At 37.1% G+C, this 18,795-nt stretch overlaps 2 protein-coding genes across 3 annotated transcripts; both read left to right on the top strand.

Moving 5' to 3' along the window:
- The first annotated feature begins 595 nt into the window (after positions 1–595).
- LOC111780033 (type II inositol polyphosphate 5-phosphatase 15) lies at positions 596–10,240 on the top strand. Of its 2 annotated transcripts, none has more exons than XM_023660289.2 (11): positions 596–1,798; positions 1,890–2,139; positions 2,771–3,563; positions 4,205–4,329; positions 6,312–6,396; positions 7,309–7,474; positions 7,568–7,608; positions 7,720–7,987; positions 8,363–8,486; positions 9,221–9,584; positions 9,667–10,240. In XM_023660289.2, exons 1-11 carry the CDS (start codon positions 967–969, stop codon positions 10,021–10,023), a joined length of 3,405 nt encoding a protein of 1,134 aa, XP_023516057.2. In that variant the 5' UTR covers positions 596–966; the 3' UTR covers positions 10,024–10,240. The 2 variants fall into 2 exon arrangements, with proteins under 2 accessions (XP_023516057.2, XP_023516058.2); XM_023660290.2 differs by having other exon boundaries at positions 1,692–1,831; positions 1,905–2,139.
- Positions 10,241–11,216: 976 nt separating this feature from the next.
- On the top strand, positions 11,217–18,223 carry LOC111780179 (ER membrane protein complex subunit-like protein). The gene is made up of 8 exons (XM_023660508.2): positions 11,217–11,567; positions 12,565–12,627; positions 12,746–12,847; positions 14,078–14,125; positions 15,003–15,074; positions 16,319–16,377; positions 17,603–17,693; positions 17,777–18,223. The coding sequence occupies exons 1-8, from the start codon at positions 11,265–11,267 to the stop codon at positions 17,948–17,950; spliced, it is 912 nt and encodes a 303-aa protein (XP_023516276.1). The 5' UTR covers positions 11,217–11,264; the 3' UTR covers positions 17,951–18,223.
- Positions 18,224–18,795: the final 572 nt, after the last annotated feature.

Below are 18,795 nucleotides of genomic sequence, written 5' to 3'. Positions count from 1 at the left end.
TAATATTTTGTACTTTTACGAGTGAATATAGTTAATATTTTGTACTTTTACGGTTAGCTTTAGAGGGCATATAGTAAATATTTTGTACTTTTACGGTTAGTTTTGGAGTAAATATAGTTGAATATAGTTAATATTTTGTACTTGTACGACTAGTTTTGGAGTGAATACAGTTAATATAGTTAGTTTTTGAGTGAATATAGTTAATATTTTGTACTTTTACTGTTAGTTAGTTTTAGAGTGCATATAGTTAATATTTTGTATTTTACTGTTAATTTCGGAGTGCATATAGTTAATATTTTGTAAAAGTTTTGTTAGTTTTGGAGTGAATATAGTTAATATTTTGTACCTGATCAATATGAGCTCGAAGTTTCGTTCGTAACTTCTAGAACTTCTTCGGATTCCGTTCCATGCATCATTTCATAAGAACCTCAAGGTGACTCTATTTCATTATAGGACAATTCAAATTGTCTAGCCTTACCGTACGTTCATCGTGTAACCTATTTGAACGTCCGAGGTTTATTCATACGCGTTCGACCCTCGATAAATCCAAATCGAACAATGAGAAGAAGAGAAATAGAGAAATGAGAAGTTTCATGAAAAATAATTTGTATACCATGAAAGAGACTTGGAGGAAGTGGATTTCCTTTTGGATTTTTCTCTGTTGGCACCAACTGAGAAGAACATGATCAGAGGAAACTTTTCCAATCGAAGTGACAATAATTTGTTGTTCTTCAAGAAGAAACTGAAGAATTTGAAGTCAAAGCAAAAGAGTAACAGTTGTCCAATTCCATTTCGTCATGGAAGTCAAAATTGGGTCGCCAACAAGCTTTTGCTTCTCATGAATCATTAATTCCTCATTTCATCTTCCAAGATTTCTTGTTTCCGTTCTTTGGTGCTTAGATTTCGCTTTTGTCCTTTTGGATCTCTTTCTGTGTGTTTGATTTTCAATTTTCTTGCCGGATTTTGATGGAGCCGCCACCGTTTATCGACCTTGGCGACGGCGATGGCGACGGAAGTGGCAACAGTGATGCTTCTTCATCTCATTTTACTAATTTGTGTACTCAAAACCTTAACCATCTAAATCATGAGTTTAATCACTCGACTCGTGAGGATACGACGTATACTTACTCCCCCAGATTGTTAGACTCCAGTTTATCTTCCTCTGATAATGAAAATGGCGGTGTCTCCTCTAATTGCGTTGAGTCCACCGCCAAACGACTTGACCATATGCTGCAATTTCTGGACTGTAAGCCTTCGTCTAAATCTGGTTCGTTTAGTAGTCACGACGGTGATGCTGCTCAATGTGACGCGAATCGTTCTTCTCTTCCTGAATTCATTGGGCGGGGCGGAGAAACTGGGATTTTCAAGCTGCCGGTGCGAGCTGCTGTTCACCCTGATCGTCCGCCTAGTCTTGAAGTGAGGCCACATCCTTTGAGAGAGACGCAGATTGGGTGCTTTTTGAGGACTGTTGCTAGCAGCGAGTCCCAATTGTGGGCTGGTAGTGAATTTGGTGTCCGTTTTTGGAATTTCAAGGATTTGTATGCGGCGGCAGAAGGCACATCTCCGAGGAGTGGTGATGAAGAGACAGCACCATTTCGTGAGTCAGTTTGGACGTCGCCTACGCTTTGTTTGGTTGCTGATGAGGGAAATCGTTTAGTTTGGAGTGGCCACAAGGATGGCCGCATTAGAAGCTGGAGGATGGATATTCATAATTTGAGCTCAAATGATCGTTTTACAGAAGCTATGTCATGGCAGGCTCATCGTGGCCCTGTTTCTTCGCTTATAATGACATCTTATGGTATATATGGTCTCATATGATTGTCAAAGCGAGGTGGGTTTTTCTTCTTTCTTGTTGACTGTTTTGGTTTTCCTTTGTTTCTCTCTTTTAGGAGATCTTTGGTCAGGTTCGGATGGTGGGGCTTTGAAGGTGTGGCCATGGGAAGCTATTGAGAAGGCTCTCTCCATGACACTGGGCGAAAGCCAGATGGCTACTTTGTTGGTGGAAAGATCTTATATTGATCTTAGGACTCAAGTCTGTGTAGGCTTCAGCAACACATTTACTTGGGATGTTAAGTTCTTATTATCTGATGAATCTACTGCCAAAGTTTGGAGTGGCAGTGATCTCTCTTTTGCAATCTGGTATGTTAGTTCTTATGGGATTGTTACATTAGGTTACTTGCTGTTTTTGCAGTTGAATTTGGTGTACTGATTTTGTTTAGTTGATGAACCTTTCCTTAAAAAGTTTAGAAGGTGTAGTGTAACAGCTCGAGCCCACTGCTAGTAGATATTGTCAGCTTAGGCCCCTTATGTATCGTCGTCAGCCTCACGGTTTTAAAACGCGTCTGCTAGGGAGAGGTTTCCACACCCATATAAGTAATGCTTCGTTCTCCTCTCTAACTGACGTGGGATCTTACATGTAGTGATTAGGAACTTATAGACTTAAATTCTTTGGTTATATGCAAAAACTGGTTTACAATTCGTATAGTTTTTTATTTTATTTATATGAAACCAGGAGAAATATATTCTAGGGGTAAGGTACAGAAGAAAAGGCTAGGTGTCGAGCGAGGAGTGTCCTCCAATCATTCATTAATACAGTACAAACTTCATCCTAAGCACAAGTCTCTGCATGTTTATGGGTGATAACCTTTGACAATGTCCTGTTTTATTCGTGTGCTGATTGTAACTTGCTTCCAAGTAGCTAAGAGGGTGCTTTCAAGTGTCGTTACCTTCTATGAGGATTTTAGTTATATATTGTTTCCATTTTTTCAAGGGATGCTCGCACAAGGGAGCTATTGAAAGTGTTCAATACTGATGGTCAGATGGAGAACCGAGTTGATGTGATATCTGTCCAAGATTTTACATTGGAATCTGTTTCTTTTTCGAAGAAAGAGAAGACACAAAGTGCCTTTGGTTTCTTTCAGCGGTCACGTAGTGTTATAATGGGAGCAGCTGATGCTGTTCGTCGAGCTGCTGTGAAGGGGGCCTTTGGAGATGATAATCGGAGAACCGAAGCATTACTGATGACAGTAGATGGTATGATCTGGTCTGGATGTACAAGCGGTTTACTTGTGCAGTGGGATAAATATGGAAATCGTTTGCAAGATTTCCATCGTCATGCTCACGCTGTCCAATGCTTGTGTACGTTTGGATCACGAATATGGGTGGGTTATGCCAGTGGTACTGTACAGGTATTGGACCTCAAAGGTAGACTTCTTGGAGGATGGGTGGCTCATAGCTGCCCTGTGATTGAAATGTGTGTTGGATCTGGTTACATATTCACCCTGGCAAATCACGGTGGTATCCGTGGATGGAATGTTACTTCTCCAGGACCTCTTGATGGCATACTACGCTCGGAGTTGGCTTCGAAGGAATTCATGTATACGAGAATGGAAAATTTCAAAATATTCACTGGTACATGGAATGTTGGACAGGAAAAAGCATCTCATGAATCTCTCATCTCCTGGTTGGGTTCTGTTGTCTCAGATGTTGGCATTGTCATTGTGGGGCTGCAGGAAGTTGAAATGGGAGCTGGTTTTCTAGCAATGTCAGCAGCTAAAGAAACTGTAAGTTCCTTCATTTTAAAACGTACAAACCATAACATTTCCTTTGGTTTAATACTATTATTTCGATTCTTATCTTAAAAAAAAAAAAAAAAAAAAAAAAAAAAAAAAAAAGAAAACTTCTCATTTAATTTAGTGAAAGGGAAAATATTCAAATGATACACAAACTCCCAAGGAGAGTGGAAAAGTAATTTTGAACAAAAAAATAGAACAAGATCTTGAAGTCATTTCAAACAAATGAAATCTTGGTTTCTCATTAAAAAAAAAAAAAAAAAAAAACAAAAAAATTCAAAAATTCAAAAAAAACTGTTATCTTCTTTTTCATCTATCAATGAAAAGTTCGTTTCTTGTTAAAAAAAAAAACTAATACATATAATAACTTTGACATATGGTGGGGAAAAAATGTATTGGCTTGTCTCTGGTTTCACATTGAGCAATGAGATTTACTTGCACTGTAAGTCCTATGCATTATATAAGAAATCAATGAGTAGAATACTTACCACGTTGACTTAAACATACATCATTTTCATTCAAATTGAAAATTTGAAGATCTCAATCGTTTGTTTATTTGATTAAAAAATGTCATGTCATTTAATTGCATTTCTTTTTTTCTAAACTTCTTTGATGTTTCCTTCTAAATGCAGGTCGGACTCGAGGGTAGTTCACTTGGCCAATGGTGGCTGGATGTGATAGGAAGAACACTGGGTGAAGGATTAACTTTTCAACGTGTTGGTTCTAGGCAATTGGCAGGCTTGCTAATAGGAACATGGTTTGTAGTTGATCAACCCCAAACTTATTTAATAACGTCTCTGGCTTTTTTTCTTTTCTAATAGTTACTATTTTAGTGCTTGGGAATTTTTTTTTTAATATCTGGTTGGACTGGAAAGCATGGAGTAACAATAAACAAAAAATACATAGATAAATTACCAAATGACTATAGAAAGCTCTTCTTATGAAGTTCATTACGAGAACAAATCATACTCAAGCTTGATAAAGAATGCCAAAGCGAGGCATGATTCTTTTGAATATCCCATCTTCTCACCAATCTAACCATTTTAATCATTGGTTTCTTTCGAACTAAATAGGGTTCCTTTACTGCAACACTCACAGCAACCTAGCTTTACTTTTCAGCCTCATACCACTTAGTAGTTGGAGAATGTTTTCCTTTGATCTTCTATCAAAGATCGAATAAATATTCAAAATCTTTCAGAGGCTACCTATTGTAGCAACGATGAAAACAAAATGGGGTTGGTCTTCTCCTGCTTAAAAAAAATCAAAGGAGACAAAGTCACTCAAGGCCACCAAATGCTGGAGATCAAATTTAGGATGTATGTAAGTAACGTTTCATTCCGCTTGTCGATGTCTTAAATCTAACCGTTTATACTAAGTTGATGCTTTTAGACAGAAGATTTTGGAATTTTGATGTTTTTTTTCTTTTCTTTTTTTTTTTTTTTTTTTTTTTTACTCTCTAGGAGAAGAGAGTTTGTGTGCTTGAACATCCTTGTAGCTTTTCACTTACAAATGAAAAGTTTGTAACTTGTGATCCTTTTGAGTGCCCATCAAGCTCTTTTTGCATTATATTGCTAACAAGTGAAGTGAAGAAGAGTTATATTGAAGATTTTCCTAAGTTCTATTCTCAAAAAAAGCCAGTCATGTTCCATGACGACATCTCATGTTTTTTAAGAAAGGATTACCAGGTCTTGTGGTTTCCCCCGGTAAACAATCTTCTCCTCCTAGGGTCTCCAGTCCCAACTTTTACAACCTTCAAGTCATCTTTATGGATTTGTCTGACCCTTTATTCACCAAATGAGTCCTTCATTCTACAAAGATCCTTCAGTTTCTCTTGGTTTTCCTTTTGGTATTGATGTTTTCGATGCCAATTCAAAGGACAACGTGAGTAGTGTGGAGTCCATCTTGACCGCCATTAATAAGATCTCGAATGACTTTGTCGACGATTGCTTTTTAGAACTTTAGTTTCTTTATTTTAGGATTGTGATAACGGGTCTTCCCAGCATTTTTTCTCAGTTCCAATCAAATTTGATCCTCTCATTGAAGTTTGTGGCCTTGAGTTACGTGAAATTTCTACCTTTGTTGATGGCATCCATGGTCAGGCTTAATATTAGTTATTGCTGTTTCCTGTAATCGGTACGTGGCGAAGTTGTTTCTTTCTCAAGGTTTTTGGATCAGGGCTTTTATGCTTGGGATTTTTTGTCTCTCGGCTTCACGCTCTTTGTTTGCCTCCTAGTTGTTCTCGATGTTGGAGTTTGGCTTCCTGATACTTTTTGTCTCTGGTTCCTCGTTCCTGCCTCGAAGTTCGATTGCTGTCGCTTTTTATTATTTGGTTTTCAGTGCTGTTTTGTTTGGCCGTGTTTCTAGCATTGTGTTCGGATTTCTTTGGCTTTCTTTAGTTTCTTTTGGGATCACTTGTTTTCTTTCTTTTGTTCACTAGTTTTCTTTGTTTTCTTTCTTTCTCTCACTTGTGGAGTTTGTATCCTTGAGTAATAGTCTATTTTCATTTCATCTATGAAAAATTTCATTTCTTGGTATAAAAAAACGTTAGGGTGTTTTGTAGGCTCTTCTTTTGTTGTTTAGTTTGGGTTTAGTGTGCTTTGGTTTTGTGGAAGTTATGTGGTCCTCCATGCCTAGTTGTTGAGCTTTGAGCGCGCATTGTATTTTTGGTTTTTAGTTGGGCTTTTTCTGTTCTATTGTTGGGAAGTTTATATCTTCCATTGTAATTTCTTGTTTGTTTAGGGTTAGAAGTAACATCAGAGCTCATGTGGGGGATGTTGATGCTGCAGCAGTTCCGTGTGGCTTTGGGCGTGCAATTGGTAATAAGGTATATCTTGTTTGTTCCAATAATACTATTGCTTTGCTTTTTTCCACATTTTGTATGTTGTACACAACCAAACCAAACCAGACAAAATTTCCGTTGTTATAGCTTATACGGTTTAGTTCGATTTAAATGTTCAGAAAGCTGAAAAATGAAGTTCAGTTTGATTTGGGGTTCAAATGCCAAACCCAAAACTGAACCAAACTATATATGTGTGTGTGTGCGCGCGCTGTGACTGCATGTCCAACACGTGAAATTGTGTGCTCCTTTGTTTTTGCTTTTTTTTTTTTTTTTTTCCCTTTTATTTATAATTTCGGATACTGGGTGGACATGCCATGGACACACCAATCAGAAACTCAAACCGTTCAAGCGATTGCAACAGGACGATGGCATTGACAGAGGCAACGAGTGGCGAAATCTAGCGGAGTTAGAGGGAGGGAGATTGAACAAAGGTGGGGAGAGATGAGCATACTTGACATTGATTCTTCATGAAAACATCGATAGTGTGCTAGTGCAAGTAGTTGCTTCATTTATTTCCTTCTCAGCCCATATTATGTCTGTCATTGGAGTGTGAGCTCGGGATTGCCATGGGATAGTTGGAGTTTTATCTTCTGTAACGGTGGGAAATAAGCTAATTTCTAACAGGTGTTCTATATCATCTCCTTATCTTCTTGTTCTCCTTCAAGATCTTTGAGATGATAGTTAAAAAAAAGACATTTTATGGAATTATCTTGCAGATTATATAAGCTGAATATCTTGGGCAGGAGCACATAGATTATTGTGTGGATTAATGTTAAATGTATGGTCATTGCTGGAGATTCCGATATTTGTATAAAAGGTTCCTTTTTACCATATGTTTTGCGGTCTGTAATATCTCATTGTTGTAAATTTTGACATGATCAAAGGTTGTCTGACCAGGGGGCAGTTGGTTTAAGGATAAGAGTGTTCGACCGGGTGTTATGCTTTGTTAACTGTCATTTTGCTGCACATTTAGAAGCAGTCAACCGTCGCAATGCAGATTTTGATCGTGTATATCGGACTATGTGCTTCCAACGGCCATCCAATCCTTTTGGTACCGCAGCTGGTACAGTGTAGTGGCTGTTCTTATTTGCACTTGACTTCTTGATGCATTTGTCTTATTAAAGACCTGGTTTGCCATTGCTCCTTTCTTGTGCAGCTTGTTCTTCACCCACTGTTCAGACCATTCGCAGTCCAAATGTATGTGTATAATTAGTTGTTGCATGGTCCACCCAGTTGTTTAAATCACTTCCTACAGTCCATGTTCCTTCTTTTTATTTGGTGTGCAAATGATGGAGTTGTCTTTCACAGGCTTTTGTTGGATCCTCTGTAGAAATGACACCCGAATTATCCGAGGCAGATCTGATCATTTTTCTTGGTGATTTCAATTATCGGCTCAACGGGGTATCATACGATGAAGCTAGGGATTTTATTTCCCAAAGATGCTTCGATTGGCTCAAAGAAAGGGATCAACTCCGTTCAGAGATGGAATCGGGAAACGTCTTCCAAGGGATGCGGGAAGCAGTGATTACATTTCCTCCCACATATAAATTTGAGAGGCAACTACAAGGATTATCAGGTAGCTTTTCGATGCTGTTCAGTGGTGTCTAGTTGAGTTTAGGGCTCGTTACAAGCTGCTCGAATATTAATTTCTGCTATTTGAGTTAAAAATGTGTCGGTTGCAGCTCTTCATTGCCTTGTGCCCCCTTCTTTTAGTGCTTGGATGCATACCATCTTGAAACGTCCTTAATAACGAGTAGTCGAAAATGAGAGGACCCACAGGTTCTATTATCGAAACCTAGCTTGGTTTAAAAGAGTTGATTCCTTGATATAAAAAGAAAGAAAATAAGAAGGGAAATTATGCTCATAGAAGGTTGTATGTTTCTATCCTGCAATATAGGTTACTTGCATCTTCTGATGGTCTGATATCAAATAAATTTTGCCTGTCTAATAGGGTATGATTCTGGGGAAAAGAAGCGTGTCCCGGCTTGGTGTGACAGGATACTATATCGTGATAGCCGATCATCTTTGGCGTCCGATTGCAGCCTAGACTGTCCTGTAGTCACTTCTATATCACAGTATGTTGTCCGATTTTAATTATCTTTCAATGTAAGGTATTGAATTAGACACCCGCACCCCCCAACGAAAATCTGATGCCATTTGTTTACATTTCGTGGTACGGGTTGCAACATTTCGTGGTACGGGTTGCAGGTGCCCCGACCCTCCCCTTTTTTTTCCTTTCCAGATTCCCTCCCTTAAAGGACTTGTAGAGTCCAGATCGACTGGTAGGCAATCTGGATTCTGTTCTATGTTTTTTAGGCTGTTTGAGTTTAGCGAATAGGGTAGCTGCTGCTAGCATGATTACATCCGTTGGTGTCTGTTTCCGTATGCTTTTCTTGTCTGGTATGCTGTAGTTGTGTAACAACCTAAGCCCACCGCGAGCCGATATTGTCCTCTTTGGACTTTTCCTTCTAGGCTTTCTCTCAAGGTTTTAAAACGCGTCTGTTAGGGAGTGGTTTCCACACCCTTATAAAAAATGTTTCGTTCTCTTTCTCTAACCGATGTGGGATCTCACAATTCACCCCTCCTTCAGGGCCCAGCATCCTGCCTGGCACTCGTTCCCCTCTCCAATCGTTCCCACAATTCTCTTAGTTGTACATCTTATAGAAAGCGAGAAAATGAGAAAAAGATTTAGTATGTTTCTTATCAGGTTCTTCTCCCGTCATGGCCCTTTAAATGGAATGCTTTGATTTATGGGAGTACAATGATTTGGATGTGGAAATTGATTCAACCCCTTTTCCTTTCCATACAGGTATGAGGCTTGCATGGATGTGGTCGATAGCGATCATAAGCCTGTTCGTTGCATATTTGACGTCAACATTGCTCGAGTCGACGAGGCTATAAGAAGACAAGAGCTTGGAGAAATTCTTCATTCAAACGAGAAGATTAAGCATATGCTCGAGGCACTGTGCAAGGTTCCTGAAGTTATTGTCAGTACAAGCAACATACTTCTTCAACATGAGGATATATCTCTTCTACGCATCACAAATAAATGTGAGAAAAGCGACGCCATATTTAAAATAATTTGTGAAGGTCAATCTACAGTCCGAGTGAACGGGAAAGCCTCGGATCGTTATAGTCTAAGAGGTTCTTTTGGCTTTCCATGCTGGCTTGAGGTAACTTTATTTATTGTCATTATTTACGGGACAACGGTTTCGACTATAACGAACAATGGGTTGTTTCTTGCTATCATATTAGGTCTCTCCTGCAACTGGAATTATCAAACCGAATCAAATTGTTGAGGTCTCGATTCGTCTCGAGGAATCCCACATGTTAGAAGGATTTGTTGATGGTCGCCCACAAAACGCATGGTGTGAAGTTGCCAAAGATAAAGAGGTTATTTTGCTTGTTAAGGTGTATGGAACCTTTTCTAGCCAGTCGAAGAATCATCGTATCCGAGTACGCCATCGTGTTCCTCTCAAGAGCAAAGGAACCATTACCAAAACAAAGAACTCTTCCAAACTTCATGGAAGCGTTCTTCATCGATCTGATATTCATCGTCTCGGCATCCCGAGCGATGTCGTCGACCATCTACCAAATATGCATTCCCCTTAACTACAGCCAAGATGGTATGTAAAAGCATGCTTTTGGTCTTTTTGAGAGAGTTCAATTCTACCAGAATCTTGATGTACATTACCTGAGGAGGGGTCTCTTACCATTTTGTATCAGAACTCTTGCTGCTTTGATTTGTGTCAATAATGTTCATTCAACAACGATGTCCATTTCTGTATCTCTTGTCTGTGTTGGGAATAAAATGGTTTTGTTCAGATAATGAGAATATGAATGTCTAGAGAACTCTTGGGTTCAGGTTGGTTCGGGTGAAGATGACTTTTCTTCTTCGTGGAGGTATGTGTCTTTCTCGATCGCCTTGACCAATTACTCGTCAGTCTGACTAATGGTTGCTTTGATTCGTTACACATCAGCTCAAAATACCTTTTTCCATTATGATGATAGGGTGGACGGTAGGGCTACGGATATAGTAACGATCATAGCAATCTCCTCTGGTACCTATAGGTACGTCAGGATCCAATTGGTCATGAACATCGTAAGGTGCTACTCATCGCAAATCTCAGCATACCCTTGGTTGGGATGGGTAGACCTCTCAGCATACCCCTGGTTGGGATGGGTAGACCTACCTACGAGTTCTATGTGGCAAGATCCATGAAAGAAAATAGACTCGAGAGAGAACCTGTTTTCTTCTTCTTTAATATCACATCGTATATATATATATATATATATATATCGTAATAGAACCTATTTTTCATATATAAAAGTACTCTCTTTTATTTCCCCCTCCCACACAAACACACAAAATAACATAATCTCTTAAATAGAATAATTCGACCGGTTTTGTTTCTTTTAATCATTTCAGACTTCTGCTCTACAATTAGACTTATTTTAATAACTGAGCTATCCCGACCATTTTCGACACGACAGATTTGAACTAGTAACATGAGGATTTTCAATCCTCTACTCTACAAATTGAGCTATATCGGTCATTTTCAACACATTAGACTTGTTTTAATAGAAAATTTGAACCGCTCTACCAACCATGGATATTCGATATTTTACAAAGTCCATGGCATTAAAAAAATTGGGAAATTTATTTATTTATTATTATTATTATTATTTTTTACAAATCTCGAGGGTTAAAAATAAAAAAATAAAAAAAATTAAATATTCCATTTTTTGTAAAATTTAGTGTATTTTCTGTAACATCACGATTTCAATTACATATATAATATTGAGTACTCAGTCGAAGGTCACTTCGATTCTCGCTCTTCGAAAGTTCAGCCATGGGATTCCGTTGTGGCTTCATTTTCTGTCTCTTGATTTGTTCGTCTGTGGCTTTTCAATCCGACGAGCTTCTCGTTGATGATGACGAGTTTGAAGGGACGCAGCAGATTCAGTATACAGATGCCGCTCAAACCCGATCCACGCCTCCCCCAAGCCGTACGACATCGACGAGGAGGCGATTTTCTGATCCTGATTTGGATTCTAAGGTCCAGTTTCAGCTAGAGCACTCATTTGGGGACTCTGATTTCGCTCCTGCTGGCTTATTTACTGCACGTCTGAAGACTTCGAGCCATGGTGGTCAGGTGAATCTGTTTGTTTGATCTCCGTTTACTTGTTTTGTTGTGCTGTTTAGACTTTGAGAATTTTGGATGTTAAATTGAAATGTTGGTTTATGTAGATTTTGGAAGAATTTGCACATGCCTTGATTGGTTGACCGTTTGTCGTTCCTTCTAGTTAAATTTATTGTTCGTAAGATTTGCAATGAAAATCTTTGGTATTGAATAATCAACGAGCTTCCATAAAAGAGTGTCGCTCACACCTCATCTAGATGCTCCTTGCATCCTCTAAGAATTAGTAAAAAAAATCGAGGCTACTATCATGGTTGTCTCCTTCATGGTGATTTTTCTGTATTAGCCGTATAGAGTAGTGAAACAATTAAACACTTGTTTTACTGTGTGGTCATGTGTTTTAGTGGTTCAGGATTAGGGGAGCTTGGGGTAAGCCAGGTGCTTTTGAACGATTTCGTTTCTGATTTCAATCGGATTATTTTCGGTTGGATGTTGTTCAAAATGAGAAAGACGTCAGGGTTTTGTGTTGTGCTCTGGTTTCCTTGCATCTTCAACTAGAAGGGAAAGGATATTGGAAGCCAAATTCAAAGGGGAGGCCCAGTTAGGGGCTATGTTAAATCTGTCAACTTCATTCTGGGCTGCAAATTTGATGATTTTCCACCGAAATATCCTTTATTGATGATTAGTTCATGGAAGGGTATAGTATGAATTGTATATTTTCTGTTTTCAAGTGTTGTCTTTTCTGACATGGTTTGTTGTTTATGCTTTTAATGATATGCAAATTCAATACTCATTCTTCTTCTGGGATCAATGGAACCAATAAGTTTAATTGTCCTGTAGTTTCTCTATTTTATGTTACAATTCAGTAATTCACTTCTTTTTATATTTTGAAACTCTTATGTTCAGTAATTCGGTAATTGCAGACTTTTCTGTTTCTCTTATCCTAAGCATCCAAAATTGTCAGCTATTTCACATTTTCATTGCCAATGACATGCTCTATTTCTTTTGATAGTCACTTACAAAGCTGCGGTTTTCAAGAAATGTTTTTACTGAAGAGGATAGGAAGAAGTTCACGGTAACAACTCCCTTATGTCTTGGTTATTTCATTTTGTGTATTGCTCGTAAAATTCCCAAAATCTAGATTGAAGTTCCTTTTAATTTTTTTAATGATTATCATTAATTTATTTTTGTAGGCCTTGTTGCAAGAAGATGGTTTCTATAGTGTAAGATTGACAACCAATGTTTTGAAGTCACCGGAACCGGGAGAGAGCTATGTTTACTCATCAGTGAAAGCAGTAAGTTAATTGCAGATTATTAATTATAGCTCATCATGGTCTCTATCCAAGGGGTGAGTATGGTGGCAATGATCAATCACAATCCAAGATGTCATAGGTTCCTGGGACTACTTATTTGGGTCACACGAGTTTTCTGGAAACAAATTTGTAGGGATACATCATGGTATCTACCTTTTAACCTAGCATTTCGGGATGGGCATTTAAAAAAATGATTTTGATATATTTAGTTATGTTGCTGCTTATTGCATTTGTATTTAATTTTATAGCGTTTTATAGCTCATTCACTTATCTGTAGTTTTGTTTACATTATTTTTCCATGCATTATTCTTCAGATACGTATTTGAAGTGGGCCCTCATGAGTCATGAGATAAATTGGAAAGAGTTGTTATTTTTTTTTTCTTCTTATATATAAATAATAGGAAAAGTGATAAGGAAAGTGATATTTTTGAATTCTTCAGAATAATCGTTAGAGGAATTAAGGTTGTGAATTTCTCTGTATCAGCTGTTGATGATTCTTCTTCTAGAAGAGGTAGAGAGGGGTGAGAGCTGAATCCTAGCTAACCTATAGGACATTCGGAGGTAAATATAGGATAATTATTGAGAGAGAATCTGGAAGAAAAAAAGGATAAGAGAGACCATGGGGATTGGTTTGTTGAATGGTGGGGCTGATTTTATTAAAGAAAAAATAATATGAAGAGGTTTTTGTGTCTATTGTTGTAGTTTGTTTAGTGTAGGAGATTTTTTTGTTTTTTATTTTTGATTTATCATATTATATTTTGTTGGTTTATATTGGTGTTATTTTGATTTTGTTTTCAATTTTGTTTGATAATCTTTGTTAATTATGAATTTATTATAATTAATAATTTTGCCTCACAAAAAAAAAAAAAAAAAATGTAAATTTAATTATTTTTTATCACGTTAGCTTAAAAATACTATAAAAGTAATTAAGAAATGTCATTTTTGTTTTCTGTAACTTTAGCTGATGAAAAACTGATGCTTTTGGACATACTTTGAATCTTCAAGGTTAAATGTCACTATTTGATATGTAAGGATAAGTTCCCTAATTTCTACTAAATGAATATCAAATTTATATTTGATCCATTAAATGTACAAGTCTTGTCATTTCTTGCAACTCGTAGCCTATTCCCTGCTCTTTATCTTTTGATTTCATGTGCTTAGTTGTTGATGGAAGTTCTTTTTTAACCCTGACTTTTCATTTTATGATTTCAGAGATGTCTTCCGCGAGGAGAATTGGATGAGCATTTTGTGATTCACATGGTAAATCTCCACCTTTTGTTTCTTTCAAACATTATTGTTATTACTTTTCACTGACCCTTTCACGACATGAACTTTAAAGTTTTAACATTCTATGGCTATGCTTCCTTTACAAATTGGTTATCTTCCTTTACAAATTGGTTATGTAAATGTACATAATTTTTTTATACATTTTTTTTTAAATAACAAATATCTTACAAATTTCTCAATATCCAATTAAGTTTAACAATTGTTCTATGAAATTAGTTGAGAAGTGTGTAAATTGGCTTGGACTCTGATGGTTACCAAAAATAGAATCTAGGGTGAATTGGTTTAATGACAATATAGAAAACGTTTTCTGTTGCTTCAAAGTATATTGTCCTAGTGAGTTTGAATCCATATAGCTTAGTTTCTTGCAATACTCATATTAAGATATTAGGTTTAGATCAGGCAAATTGTTCAACTTTCATGTTATATTACCTATTTGGAATGAGGAATGAGACTGGAAACATCCCGACATTACCCTGCTTCTGCATTTTTATAACACTGCTAGTAAATTAGATTGCTAACTCAAGTGTTGAATGCAGTAGATTTTCATAATTAAAACTAGGTTTGCATGTTATACCTCATCATGCTTGACACACAAAAATTGGTGGGATGGATTTTTGTTAAACGTAATTTTGTCTGTATGATCTTAAGTTTTGGAAGCTGTGCACCAATTTACGGAATTATGTATCAATAACAATGGTCAAATAAATGGGAGCGGTGAGAATAACTTTAATACTACTGAACAAATCTCAAGTAAAGATATTCACTTTCATGTGTCTGAACACTCTTGTAAATGCATCATATCTAAAAGGTTCTCGTATCTAAAGCACATCTTCTGCTGTTTTGCTTCCAGGATGGTGTTAATATTTTGGCTGTTAATTATGGCACCCCTGGAGCATGCCCTTTTCCCCGGCAACTGAGACTTGTAAGTATTCTTTTGCCCTTGGCTTATCATTGGTTTTGTTTCCTCATGATAACTACAAGCATCTTACCGTATATGGAGAATCAAGGTGATGGTTTGAATTAATAGTTGCTGAACCAGAATTAGAGTCGCCAATTCATTTGAGCTTATGAAATCATCTTCTTGTTTACAAATGTATTTCATTTCCTCAACGGTTTCTTTATCAAAGTTCTCTTAAGCACATATGTAACAACCCTACATTAGATGAGGGGTTAACTGGACAACTAGTACGATCATTGTTAATGATCAAGTGTTCTAGACAGAAGTAATTAAACCTTTTAATGTCTACAAGTTCATCAAGGAATCCATTAGATTAATAGAAGTACTAGCAAAAAATACTATAGGACGATCGTCTCTTTATAGCTTTCAAGATGAGATGCAATCAGTGGCGTTGCTTGACTGAAGTGAGATGCAGTTGATTAACGTCTGGGTGAAAAGGTATGATTAAAATCTTACTTACTTGGCCCTAGCTTACTACTCCTACTGGGATAGTCGCAAAGGATGACTAAGATAGCTAATAGCTGCTCAGCTCATATTGGCCTGGTCTGATTCAACTACCAGCAAAGGAATGCTAGGGAAAATAGAAGCACTAGGATAGAGAGGAACAACAGACGATAAGAACCGTATAAGACCTTACATCTATCTATAGTCCTCCGAGAGTTTGAGAAGCTAAAACAGCAAAGGACGAATTAGCTCTATCAAAGATTTAAACCTCATTAGGTTTTCTTTTGTCAGTCATTCTCTTTCTCCATCAGAGTGTAGATCGTGCTTAAGAGGAAGTGAATCAATTGACCATGTTTCTTCATTGTTATTTTGCTGGCTTTTGTGGCGGGGATCATAAGGATTTCTTTTTGCCTCCCTAAGAAGGTGGATGAATGACTTTGGGAAGGAATAAATGGGTGGAATTTGAATGGAAAAGCCAAGGTTGTGGGGAGTTGTGCCGTTAGAGCCCTCTCATGGCGTCTTTGGAAGGAAGGAACGCTAGAACCATTGAAGATAAGACTTTACGTTTTGATGGGTTTTGTAATCTTGTCCAAAATTCGGTTTGTACCTTGCCTTTTTTGGAATATAGTCCCACGTTTCTTATCAAAAAAATTATAGACAATAATAGACATGATTATGATATATAATTAATGTTCTTGAACTGTGTTTTTTATTTGGTTTATACTTTCGATCACTAACATTCATGTGGATGGTCTCTCCTTCAGCCTTCAAAATGGTCTTTTAACTCCCTCACATTTTTGAAGAGCGGCGAGCAGGCTCCTAGGTAAGTCCGTTTTTACATTTATCCTTTCGTTTCTCTCGTTGAGCCTAATTTTATTAGCTTGCCCGACTGCGTTTATGATGCTGTAATATGAATGTGTTCTTGAAAAGTGAAGAAGAGGTTATACATGAAATGACATAATTAACTTCCCATGAATTGGAGAAAAAGCTACATCTTCAAAACCTCCAAAAACGTTCCAAACACCATGGCTCTGTATTGAAAGCTTAAATACCTTTTCTAGTCACCAGCCTTTCAAACCTTGGACCACCAAAAACAAAACAAAATCTTCACAACTACTGCTTCTTTAAGGCTTTTTTATACTGCAACGAGCTCTTCTTTTATGCATTATCCTTTCCGTCTCAGATTGGCACCAAAATTATTCCGGATTTTTTTCAGAGAACCAGCACCCTCATTCCCTAACTTCGCTTTTACATACAAAACATCATCCAAATGTTCAAAATCTGGAGATGAATTAATTTTGGCCTTAGAAATCCTCATTTCTTTACTTTTACGTTGCTTAGATGAAGCAACGAAATGAGCTCTCCCTTCGCATCATCTTTATGGATTTGTGTGTTCTAGATTGAGACGATAGGTTGTGTTGGTTTGCTGTCAAGTGCAGTCTGAAATTTAAATTTGTCTATACATTTCACAATTTGATTTTTGGTTTAGTTAGTTTTTTAGAGTTGGGCATGTTTTCTCACCATGTCTAAGAAACATTTGAATTCTTAGCCAAATTTAAAAACCAAAACAAGTCTTCTAAAACTACCTATTTTAGGTTTCTTGATGATCATTTTATTTTGGTTTTCGGTCTTCGAAAACTAAGCTTATAAACACTATTTCTACTTGTAGTTTTCTTTTTGCATTACCTACTTTGTTTAAACGATTTTTAAAATCAAGCCAAAACAAGAATAACTCTTATAAACATGGTTTTGTTTTTGTAATTTGAAAGTATAATTTAAAAAAAAAACAGAAGGGTTGTTAAATGGTGTTATAATTTTAAAACTTAACTTGTATTTTGAAAATGGTTATAAAGACAACAAAACAAAGAGACCTAAGTGGGTGTAGTGTTTATAAGATTAGTTTTAAAAAATAAAAACCATAAACTTCTGGTTTTAAATCGGGGTCTCGGTTGCTTATCTAATGTCGTCTTGAATTTGATAAATACGATAACTATTATTTTCTCAGTACATCCTATACTCAAAGTTTATAGATTCAATGGTTTTCACAGAACTCCTATATTTGCTGATGACATTCTTGTTGGTGAAACTGGAGAAGGGGAAGGTGTAAAGCCACCAGAAAAGTCATTTTGGGCCAAATATGTGAGTTTCAATGAAAAGAGAAATTATTCCATAACCTTAAATTTTGACATATTCTTACCGGATTTGTATCTCTATTATGGCAGTGGATGTACCTGATACCACTAGGACTGATTGTTATGAATGCCATAACACAAGCAATGAACATGGCTGAAGAACAGGTTGGTGGCCAAGCAGCAGGACAAGGACAAGCACAGCCACAGCAGTCAGCTGCTGCAATACAACGTGGACCAGGCTCGTCTACGGTAAGACGACGATAGAAACTGTTAGAAAAATCGACAGGAAAGCATGCACCGACGTGAAATGGTTCGTTTTCCTTCTAGTTTTCAACATAATGATTGGACTTGGAGAATTTTTTGGCCATGTATTTCTAACTTTATTAGCATTAGAAACTTTGTCAAAGTGCAGAATACTGTAAATCCCATTTATTTGTTTGACTGATGTTCAACTTCCATTTGAGACTCCCGTTGGAATTTGTTCATTGAAGTATTTATGTTTTATTATGGAATTGAGAATGATACTGATTACCATTACCATGAGGCAAACATGATATACCCCATGATATGCATAATGTTAGAAATGCTAGATAATAGTTGTAGCCAATAGAAGAGTTTTTCATAATTTTTCCGAGTAAGGTTATTATCGTTGGATCTTTCCATAACCGTTGGATACGAGCGGAGACGGGATGGCTTCTTCATCCTTGTCCTCGAGATGGGGAGAGGCTAAATGTTATTAACAATAAGGCGATGGTTCTGAATTCTTGGTCTCTTTTATCTTTCTCGAGTTTCTCATCTAATTTATGTATATAAGCAAATGGGCGTACATCAATACTATACCTGGCTAAGTATCTACTTCTAATACAAGTAATGTGATATATATAGAGAGAGAGGGAAAATCAGTCTGTTATCTCTAGAGTAACTTTTATCCGTTGAGCAACGACCCTTCCACTCGGTATCTACTTCTAATACAAGTAATGTGATATATATAGAGAGAGAGAGAGGGAAGATCAGTATGTTATCTCTAGAGTAACTTTTATCCGTTGAGCAACGACCCTTCCACTCGGCATCGTCGGATCACTAAGGCCGACTTTCATCCCTGTTCGACG

This window comes from Cucurbita pepo, chromosome 18 (assembly GCF_057944985.1).
Source record: "Cucurbita pepo subsp. pepo isolate OVF chromosome 18, ASM5794498v1, whole genome shotgun sequence".
NCBI lineage: Eukaryota > Viridiplantae > Streptophyta > Magnoliopsida > Cucurbitales > Cucurbitaceae > Cucurbita > Cucurbita pepo.
Note: the sequence above shows the minus strand (reverse complement) of the source record. Positions and strands in the feature narration are given on the sequence as shown.

What these genes read in the sequence shown, in the direction of transcription:
- LOC111780033 (XM_023660289.2), top strand. Translation starts at nt 967, where the DNA reads ATGGAGCCGCCACCGTTTATCGACCTTGGCGACGGCGATGGCGACGGA. An exon ending in TGTCAGCAGCTAAAGAAACT is followed by an intron (nt 3,564 to 4,204) that starts GTAAGTTCCTTC and finishes TTCTAAATGCAG; the next exon opens with GTCGGACTCGAGGGTAGTTC. An exon ending in GGCTTGCTAATAGGAACATG is followed by an intron (nt 4,330 to 6,311) that starts GTTTGTAGTTGA and finishes TTGTTTGTTTAG; the next exon opens with GGTTAGAAGTAACATCAGAG.
- LOC111780179 (XM_023660508.2), top strand. Translation starts at nt 11,265, where the DNA reads ATGGGATTCCGTTGTGGCTTCATTTTCTGTCTCTTGATTTGTTCGTCT. An exon ending in AGGATAGGAAGAAGTTCACG is followed by an intron (nt 12,628 to 12,745) that starts GTAACAACTCCC and finishes TTATTTTTGTAG; the next exon opens with GCCTTGTTGCAAGAAGATGG. An exon ending in AGCATTTTGTGATTCACATG is followed by an intron (nt 14,126 to 15,002) that starts GTAAATCTCCAC and finishes TTTTGCTTCCAG; the next exon opens with GATGGTGTTAATATTTTGGC.